This window comes from Saimiri boliviensis, chromosome 14 (assembly GCF_048565385.1).
Source record: "Saimiri boliviensis isolate mSaiBol1 chromosome 14, mSaiBol1.pri, whole genome shotgun sequence".
Taxonomy (NCBI): Eukaryota; Metazoa; Chordata; class Mammalia; order Primates; family Cebidae; genus Saimiri; species Saimiri boliviensis.
Window position 1 is genome coordinate 91,521,284 of NC_133462.1, and position 10,395 is coordinate 91,531,678.

General features: G+C 42.8%; 1 protein-coding gene across 10 annotated transcripts in view; it reads left to right on the forward strand.

Annotated features, from left to right (window-relative positions):
• Nucleotides 1–9,970, forward strand: part of CATSPERE (catsper channel auxiliary subunit epsilon) — a 170,779-nt gene extending 160,809 nt beyond the window's left edge. For 8 of the 10 annotated variants that reach the window (XM_074385437.1, XM_074385429.1, XM_074385427.1 and 5 more), the window contains 2 exons: nt 6,062–6,115; nt 9,505–9,969. In XM_074385437.1, the coding sequence (XP_074241538.1) occupies nt 6,062–6,115; nt 9,505–9,658 (208 nt within the window). In that variant the 3' untranslated portion in view covers nt 9,659–9,969. Of the gene's footprint in view, nt 1–6,061; nt 6,116–9,504 lie in introns of all 10 variants that reach the window. The other 2 variants (XM_074385436.1, XM_074385426.1) reach the window with 2 other exon arrangements.
• Nucleotides 9,971–10,395: the final 425 nt, after the last annotated feature.

Below are 10,395 nucleotides of genomic sequence, written 5' to 3' on the forward strand. Positions count from 1 at the left end.
TAAGTCGATCAATACCTGTACTTTCCTTTGTAATGGCCACAAAGTGCAAAAGTAGTGATGCTGGTGTATTGTTATAATTGTTCTATTTTATTCCTAGTTATTGTTCATCTCTTACTATGCCTCATTTATAAATTAAACGTTATCTTAGGTTTGTATGTACAGGAAAAACATTGTTATGTGTAGCGTCTGGTACGACCCATGGTTTCGAGCACCTCCTGAGGGTCTTGGAACAATCCTGTGGATAAAGGGGGACTACTCTATGGTATTTTTTAGTAGTATCCAGGTGAGGGGCAATCCATGCTTATAAGGCTGTCCTCGGCACCACAGCCAGCTTGCTTATGAGCCCATTAAGCAAGCATTCGAGCAGCCAGGAAAGGAGACTAACCACATGACGTTCAGGCGATAAAGTGAGAGCTTCCTCTCTAGTAAAGGTTTTTTGATACACGTTCACATATAACCCAAAAATTCAGACATATTAGTCTCATCCTAAGAATTTCATCTACATTCTTTTCCCTAATATTTCTTCTCATCAACTCTTGTTTTTTCCAAGTCCTGGCCACATAGCCACATATTTACCTCTGCCCGTGATTAGGCCTCAGCCCATCTCTCCTGTTAGCAAAAGTGGGAAAATATATCGCACTTAAAGATCTTTATGCTCAGAGGCTTTTCTTCTCCACTGTTCCTCAAGACTACATCTGAATGGAGCTATAGTACCACAGCTGTCCACCATCTGGATTCAGGGCAATCTGTAAATGCTTCTCCTATTTTTTTCTTTATAGTCAGTGAAGAAGTCCCACATCTAGGCAAAGGGGAGCTGCGAGTCTGCTATTCATGCACTTTGTGCATTTAGGCATCCCAAGACCAGCTCTGTACTTACACTTAATGACAGAGTTCATGGGGGCACTTCCGACTTACTGATGGTAGAGATAAGACTAACGCTCGGTTATAAGAGACAACCAGGTTTCATGGTTACTTGGTGTTTGGGGGTCAAAAGTTCAATTTCTGCCAATACCCCAGCCATGAGCTGTTTCTCAAGAAAACTGACTTGCCCAAGAGTACTTGCATTTGCTTCAAAACTGTGCCGGCATCTGCTGATGTTCCCCAACAGAGCGTCCACAGTCATACAGCTTCCTCATCTGCCACAGACAGAGCAAGCACCTTTAGCTCTGTCAGGTCCTACGAGCCACATCTCAGCCCTGTCTGCATCACCTGGACTATCTAAACAGGCTCTTCAGCCTGGGTCCCATTCTGGCTGACTTTCAGGTCTCTCTGTATATCTGGAGAAGCACGTCCAAATTACGCGTGGTACATGTTACCTCCAAAATCCAAAGTGTGCCATAAGAAGATGTATCCCTTTCTTGTGGAAGGAAGTATAAAAAGCAGCAACTTGTCTTTTCCTCTCAGGGTGTATCAAGCACCACACAACTCATGCGATCTGTCTCCCACGCTTTTTGTTGCTTTTGTTGTTGCTGTTAGGGATAAAGTCTTGCCATGTTGCCCAGACTGGTCTTGAACTCCTTGCCTCAAGCCATCCTCCCAGAGTGCTAGGATTACAGGTGTGAGCCACCACACTTGGTCTTGCCTCCTTTATATATATATATATATATATATATATATATATATATATATATTTTTTTTTTTTTTTTTTTTTTTTTTTTTTTTTGAGACAGAGTCTCGGTCTGTGGCCCAGGCTGGACTACAGTGGCATGATCTCAGCTCAGTGCAAGCCCTACCTCCCAGGCTCAAGCAATTCTTGTGCCTCACTCTCCCAAGTAGCTGGGATTACAGGCATACACCACCAGGCCTGGCTAATTTTTATATTTTTCATAGAGATAGGGTTTCTCCATGTTGGCCAGGCTGGTCTCAAACTCCTGACCTCAAGCAGTTCACCTGCCTCACTCTCCCAAACTGCTGGAATTACATATGTGAGCCACAACACTTGGCCTTGTCTCCTTTATCTTACTAATATATCTGCAGTAAATACACACACACACTGATTATAATCATCAATATAGTGGACCAGCATGATGTTCTATGACATGATAATAAAAACAAACTCCAGGACAGCAGAATCGTACAGTGGCTGTGGTCCTGAAGCAAGAAGGAAGGTGGACTACAGTATTCCCCAGGTGAAAGCAAGCTGCTTCTGATCCTTTCTGCCTGTTGGGTTTCTTGCCCAGGGCCTCAGAGAATGTAGTGAAACAAAGCTTGAGCCTCAGTCAGCCTGAGAGCAAAGCTCACGTTCTTTGCTCTGCAGATATCTGAGTGCTGAGAGATGGTGGTGAAAGCTCCCGCATCATATGTACTTTTTAACTTTTACTGTTTTCTGTACAGTGTAATATATTTAAGTGTCTGGAGTTCAAAACTCATTCAGGTTTGAATAGCAGTTTGTTAAAGGTTCACATGATACGGTAGTGGTGTGGGGAGGAGGGAATTATTTACTAAATCAATGGCTGCCTATCAGATGCTGGGGGTGGTACTGATTTGCTTCTTTGATGAGACTACATTGGGTGGGGGAGATGGCAACTATTGGTTAATCTCATGATGGTATTCTGTCAGTCCCCAAAACTCAGCAGTCTTCTGAACAGTTCAACCAAATAATTTAAACTGAGTTATTCTAGCCATTGCAGGTTCCCTGGAAGGGAAACTCTGAAATGAAGGTTAGCATGCAGGAGGTTTATTGGGAAGTGTTCTGGGATCGATACCTTTGGTGTTTCTGTCACTGACATGGTTCTCAGTGCTATGGTGAATGCAGTATCTTATGGGTCCTATCTCAGGGAGAATGAGTGGTTCACCTCTGATGAACTCACTCCAGTTTCCCCTTTCTCTGAGCCTTTAGACGTACTTCTACACATTATAATAAAGAATTTCTGGCCTCTCTGCTTCATTTAATGCACTCATGTCAACAACTGAATGTGACCTAGAACTATTCTTGTACTTCCTTGGTCTAACTCTTAGAATTTTTTTTTTCTATACGTATTCTTAGGATATTGCTTATATAAGTTAGCAAAATTCTGCAGTTATTTTTCTATGTAACTCTTCCTCTTCTGAGTTTCACTTTCATATTGCCGTCTAGAACTTGGTAGAATCTAAATCTGTCTAGAAACGATATGTTTGTTGAGATGGAGCATGATAAGAACTGGTTTATGCTTGCAATGTAAACACCTCAGTAAAAGTGATATAGCTGGGCATAAAAAAATATAAACCATGCTAACAGGAATCAAAAGAAAGCAAGATTGGTCATATTAACACCAGATAAAGTGGAATTCAGAGCAAGGAAAGTCCAAAGAGACACACTGCATAGTGATAAAGGAGGTGTAATAGGCCGGGCACGGTGGCTCAAGCCTATAATCCCAGCACTTTGGGAGGCCGAGGCAGGTGGATCACAAGGTCAAGAGATCGAGACCATCCTGGTCAACATGGTGAAACCTCGTCTCTATTAAAAATACAAAAAAATTAGCTGGGCATGGTGGTGCATGCCTGTAATCCCAGCTACTCAGGAGGCTGAGGCAGGAGAATTGCCTGAACCCAGGAGGCGGAGGTTGTGGTGAGCCGAGATCGCGCCATTGCACTCCAGCCTGGGTAACAAGAGCGAAACTACGTCTCAAAAAAAAAAAAAAAAAAGAAAGAAAAAAAGAAGGTGTAATAATCCTAAACATGGATTTACCTTTAAAACAGCTTCAAAATACATGAAACAAAAACAGAACTAAACAAAGAAACAGATAAATTCCTAATTATAGTTGGAGATTTCAACACTCCTCTCTTAGCAACTGATAGGACAAGTAGAGAGAAAATCAGTCAGGATGCATTATACCTGAACTGTGCTATCAACCAGCCCAGTCCACTTGACAACACTATACCTAACAGCTTTTAAACAGTAAAGTTTCAATTGCATTTATTCCATGCTGATTCCATCACAATTTCATTCTATCAAAAATCAGCATGGCTCTCTTTTCAGTCACAGTTGCCTCTACCAAGTCTAGGCCTCATTATCACAGAGCTGGGTTGTTTACTACTATTTATAATTTTTTTATATGGCCCACTTACATCTAATCTCTCTATTCCAAATCACTTTACAAACCACTATTGAATTAAGTTCAAAAACAATCATGACTCCTTTATATAAAAAGCGTAAAGTCAAAATTCCTAAACCTTTCATTAAAGCCCTGTGGAGGGCACCTGAGCAGGCATGAGCACACATAAACGTGCACACACACACATATGCAAAACTCCCTCTACTTTCCTCTACATGCACCAAATTCATTCCTATTCCAAACCTTTGCTCATCTCTTCCTATGCCTGGAATGCCCTAACCTTCCTTCTTACTTAAACTCCAACCTTTAGTAGCCAACACAAGCCTCTGTGATCAGTCTTAGGCCTTGCTAAGGCCTTGCTGTGAAAATTCCTGATTCCTGTGATAGGTGTCTATATCACTCATTAGATTTTTTTTTTTTTTCTTTTTTTTTTTGGAGTTGGAGTTGGAGTCCCACTCTGTCGCCTAGGCTGGAGTACAGTGGCACGATCTCAAGCAATTCTCCTGCCTCAGCCTCCCAAGTAGCTGGGACTACAGGTGCAGGCCACCACACTCAGTTAATTTTTTCTATTTTAGTAGAGACAGGGTTTCAGCATGTTAGCCAGGCCGGTCTCAAATTCCTGAGCTCAGGCCATCTGCCGCCTCGGCCTCCCAAAGTGCTGGGATTACAGGCATGAGCCACCATGCCTAGCCTAGAATTTATAATACAGTATCTTGTATTGTTGTTTGTGGGTTGTATTTACATGCCAGTTCCAAAAGTTGATATAATAGTTTGGTTTGAATCCCAGTTTTGCCACTATCAGCTATTCAGTCTAAAGAAAATTGCTCTCTTTGAGGCATTCTGTATCTGCAGAATGGGTCGATGATACAGGTTTTACAGCACTCTGAAGAGTAAATGAAGCATCTGGGTAAAAATCTCTAACTTTGGTGAGCACATAACAAATAATAAAAATCAGTTCCTTTCTTCTGTCTTCTCCCACATGTAGGTAGGTGAAATCATGTCATAAATGTTTGCTTAGCTATATCCTGCCTCATTCCAAGCAATATACTTCATAATGAGAGATATTCGGTAACATTAGAAATGAGAATACAGTTTTATATATTGAGCTCCAAAACTCAGCTTCCTGAAGGAGTTAGCCTGCATCAGGTGAACATGATAGGCACCAGGGTCAGAAAAACCTGAATTCAAATCCCACCTCTGCTACTAACAGCTATGTAAACTTTCTGACGTTGCTTAACCTTTCTGAGCTTCCTCATCTGAGTTTCCTCATCTAAAAGGAAGGGTTGCTGTGAGGATCAACTGAGATAATGCATGTAAGTATTTGGCATCTTGCCTGGTACATGACAATGCTCAATTCGTATTCATTTTCTTTCTTTTTTTTTTTCTTTTTTTTTTTTTTGAGATGGAATCTCACTCTGGAGTGAGGCTGGAGTGCAGTGGCACAATCTCGGCCCACCACAACCTTCGCCTCGCAGGTTTAAGAGATTCTCCTGCCTCAGCCTTCCAAGTAGCTAGGGCTACAGGTGCCTACTACCATGCCCGGCTAATTTTTCTATTTTTAGTAGAGAAGGGGTTTTGTCATGTTGGCCAGGCTGGTCTCGAACTCCTGACCTCAGGTGATCCACCCGCCTCAGCCTCCCAAAGTGCTGGGATTACAGGTGTGAGCCCTGCACTTGCCACTATTCATTTTCAGTGAGTAGTAATGCTCATAAATGTTAGCTGTTTTTATTATTTCTGCCAATACTTATTATTAATATCATTATTACTGTTGCCTTGGGAACCACTATCAAAATGATGTAAGGCCGTTAGGATAGAGAGCTCCTGAGGAGTCTCAGAGAAGCCTGAGACGTATGTATAGAAAAATATAATGACGGTTGTTATATAAATGTATCCATTCTGTCCTTTGTCAGAAAATGACACCTTAACTAGGATTATATATGGTTTGTTTGTTACCATAGAGACATGGGGAGAGTTTTAAAATATATTGTACTGAATTTAATCTTTAATATTATTTTTCTAATTTGCAGTTTCTGTAATCTAACAGCTATATTTGCAATAGAAACGTTTGGACAGATTCCCAGGTAATGAGCAGTGCCTAATTGGACTTTAATGAGGGACTTTCTAAAAGATACAAGTGGCAGCTTAAAAGGAAAAGTACCTCTTCCCCATGGCTCCCAGAAACAGAGACTGTGCAATCACTTTTCAGGGGCCCCGGCTTAAATCTTATTATGAAAAATATTATTATACAGTATATAATGCAAATGAATCCTAAAACAAACAAAAAAACACTTGTATGAAGTGTTCACTGCAAAGTCAGTGGTTTTAATATATTTAGATTTTGGGGGGCTATCTATGACATCTGTCTTCCCAAATGAAACTTGCCGTTTCCCTGAAGCCCTGGAGCTTCCGCCCCCTGCATGACATCCTAAAATTGTATGTGTATATACAGGGATACAGCAGGAAGGAGTTCCTAAGAACTGTTACTGCAGCAAAGGTCTGCTTTTGTGCCATCCCACCCAACAGCCACTGTCTTCCTATCAAACATGTCCCAGCTCCTCCTACTTGGCAGATGGTGGAATGCAGTGACAGGGATTGGACAGTGGCTGTGCCCTCTGCTCTAAGCCTCGGTCAGCTTTCATCCACAGACCCTTGTTCTAACGTGTTGAGGAACTAAAGGCGTTTCCCCAGACTCAGCTCCAGTTCCCCTGGAGAGCAGAGTTACAAGTCATAATACTCAAGTTAGGACCCCAAATGACTTTGCTACTCAATTTTGGGCCCGGTGTTTGGAATTTGGGTGTTTGGGTTTTGTTTTTTGGGTTTTCTTGTGGGGGGGGGGGAGATGTTAAATAAGGGCATAAAAACACAATTAAGTTACTCATGGCCCTACTGAAAATATTACTGACTTCTGGAGGTTTGTGCTAATGGAATGTTAATAGTGTGAATAATCTGCAAATGAAGTCAAGAGTTGTTTCTAAATAACTTTGGGAAACATGCATAACCTTTTTGTAGTGACTTTTCTTCCTCATTGGGTTGGTATGATTGATTTAGGTGAATATTAAGGTATGCCCACCCAAGTACCCACCAGCAGAAAAGGGAGTTAGGGAGGAGAGGAGAAAGAGCAAAGGAGGAGGGTCTGGCCTGCTTGCCCCCGCTCTCACCTGCCAGCAGCTAGAGTGCAGCAGCCAGGACATGAGCACAGCAGAGAGGATCGTCTGTTTGGTTACTGACTGTAGGTTAGCCTCCGTTAACACCTGGGCCCCGAAGGGTAGCAGAGGCAGACGAGGGCTGCCTGGTGGTCGATATTTTCTTAGTAACAGAGCCCTTTTCTTTTTTCTTTCATTTATTATTTATTTTGAGATGGGTCTCACTCTGTCATCAGGCTGGAGGGCAGTGGCCTGATCTCTGCTCCCTGCCATCTCCGCGCCTCCCTGGTTCAAGTGATTCCCCTGCTTCAGCCTCCCGAGTAGCTGCGACTACAGGCGCTCACCACCACACCTGGCTAATTTCTTTGTATTTTTGTAGAGACAGGGTTTCACCATGTTGGCCAGGACGGTCTCGATCTCCTGTCCTTGTAATCCACCCACCTTGGCCTCCCCAAGTGCTGAGATTACAGGTGTGGGCCACCGTCCCCGGCCCGGAGCCCTTTTCTTGAGTAGTGACTAGAGATGAGTTTGTAGAAGGCAGACAGCTCCGTACTTCCTTGCTCCTAGCTCAGCACTCAACGCGCCACTTTCCCAAAGTTTCCATTCTGCTGTCTGGAATTGCCAGCATTTAACCAGCGAACTCACCTAGATCTTCAACCATGCTCTGAGCCCTCCCTCCCTCTCCTTAGGTGAAACCAGGCTCTCCCTGAAGACATTGCTTCACCTTCAATCCTCTCAAGTGGAGGATTTTCTTACATTTTCTATTTTCTTACACCTCCCATGTACCTCAGGGGGCCAATTCCAAATCATTATTTATCAATTATAAATCATTATTTACCCTGGTTCTTGTCAAACAATTCCAGATCATTATTTAACCTCGTTCTTGTCAAACAAGACCAAAAGACGCAACACCTACCCCGACCCTCTGAGGCCCACGGCATCTGCCACGGCCCCAGCTGTCTGTCCGCATCGCTCTGTCCGCTGCACAGTCGGCTCCATTCACTCACCACGCCGGCTCCATCGCGCTGTTTTCCTCTCCATGTCAAGCCCCACCGTCAGTGTTCACATCCAGCCTCCAAAGTCGTGGCCTTACCACCTCCTCGGTGACCCCCTCCTCTGCGCCCACTCCCGTAGTCACACCTTCCAGACTCATGACTCGTAACTTCCGCGCTTCCTAAAGCGCAATGCAGACATCCCATTCTTTGACCACAACCTCCTGTCCTTCCAGCTTGTTAATCACCCACCGCAACCCCTCTTCACCCTTACTGGAACCTCCACCTGTGCTTTCCATCTCTCTTTTTTTTTTTTACTTGGCATTTCCTTACATTTCAAAGTCCATTATTTCAAGAACACTTACCAGTACACCCTCACCCCTCCGGGATTTGTTCCTCCCGCTGGCAAATCCCCAGCTACCTACTTGCCCTGTGACTACACCTGAGCAACATTCTCTGTAGCAACGATTTCAGATTGTATCTAATTAGTTACCTCCTCAAACCTGCTTTCCTTAATCCAGATGAGCTTGTTTCCACCCTCACAAAGAAATTAGAAGCCATCAGCCAGGAATGCCCTGTATTCCTGATTGCAAACATAAAAATCTACCAACCTCTGTATCCATCCTCTCCTCTTTCCATGTCTTCCCATACGCTTCTGCCTTTGTCTGAAACATGTTGCCATCTTGGTCTCTTCCTCCACTCTTAGGCATTTTCATCTAGCTAACTCCTACTCCCACTCATACCCAGCTAACTCCTGCCGAGGCTCAGTTCAAACATCCCCTCCACTGGAAGGCCTTCCATGCTGTGTGGCTCCCACAAAACTTCATTTCCGGCCGGGTACAGTGGCTCACGCCTATAATCCCAGCACTTTGGGAGGCTGAGACAGGCAGATCACCTGAGGTCAGGAGTTCAAGACCAGACTGGCCAACATGGTGAAACCCCGTCTCTACTAAAAAAGACAAAAATTAGCCGGGTGTGATAGCACCTGCCTGTAATCCCAGCTACTCGGCAGGCTGAGGCAGGAGAATCGCTTGAACCTGGGAGACCGAGGTTGCAGGGAGCTGAGATTTCACCATTGCACTCCAGGCTGGGTGACAGAGTGACACTCTGTCTCAAAAAAGAAATTCATTTCCTCCTCTCATTGCATTGATCACTTTGTCTACTTTCCTCCCTGGTCAGCCTCAGACACTAAAAGGAAAACACCTTGAGGGTGGACAGCGTGTCCTGTTAATCTTTGTTCTCTGTCAATGGCACAGTACCTAGCTATTCAAAAATTGTTTAAATAAACAGCCAGAATGTGAACCACGAGTTAATGATTGTTTTTTCTGATTTCAGTTCAAGCGTCTACCTGGTGGCGTCTTTCCTCTTTGTCCTGGTGCTGCTGTTCTTCACTCTCCTCGTTTTGAGCTACTTTTGGTACATGAGGATTTATAGACAGTATATTAATGAACCACTTCACAAACCTCCAAGAAAACAGAAGACAAATTAGGAAAACTGAAAGCCTGTTTATGACGGATATATGTATGTAGCGGAACAGTGTATTAAATGCCTATATTGAGAGTGTGTGTTTGACCAAGAAAGACTAAATATAAGCTCATAGGAGGCATCACCAAATTCAAGATCTGAAAAATATCCTTGAACTATCTCCAAAATAGAAATATTTGCATATATATATTGTGTTATTAAATTAATCCTTTATGTGTTTGCCTTCATTTTAAGGTACTCTATGTACTCTTATATGGCATGAAAAAATAAATTGACTGTTACAGTCCTTTGTATGGATAAAAGTGAGTTTTTGAAAATATATCTGTGTCTCACATGCTAGACAATAGGGCTACTGGGAAAAAATATATATATATGTATATATATATATATATATGTGTGTGTGTGTGTGTGTGTGTGTAGTATCATTTTACATGAAACTTTTCACATGAAACCTTATATGGCTGTGGTTAATTTATGTATGAAGGATTTAACAAAGGTGTGTGAATTTAAATAACCTGCCCTAAACCGATTTTTTCTACTGGTAAATTCATATATTAAATGTAAGATATACTAAAAATGAGCAGCTGATGTTCTAAATTTTATTTTATTTTATTCTATTCTATTCTAATTATTGTTTTGAGACAGGGTCTCGCTGTGTTGCCCAGGCTGGTCTTGAACTCCTGGGCTCAAGCAATCCTCCAGCCTTGGATAGGATTATAGGAGTAAGCCTGTAAAATTTAG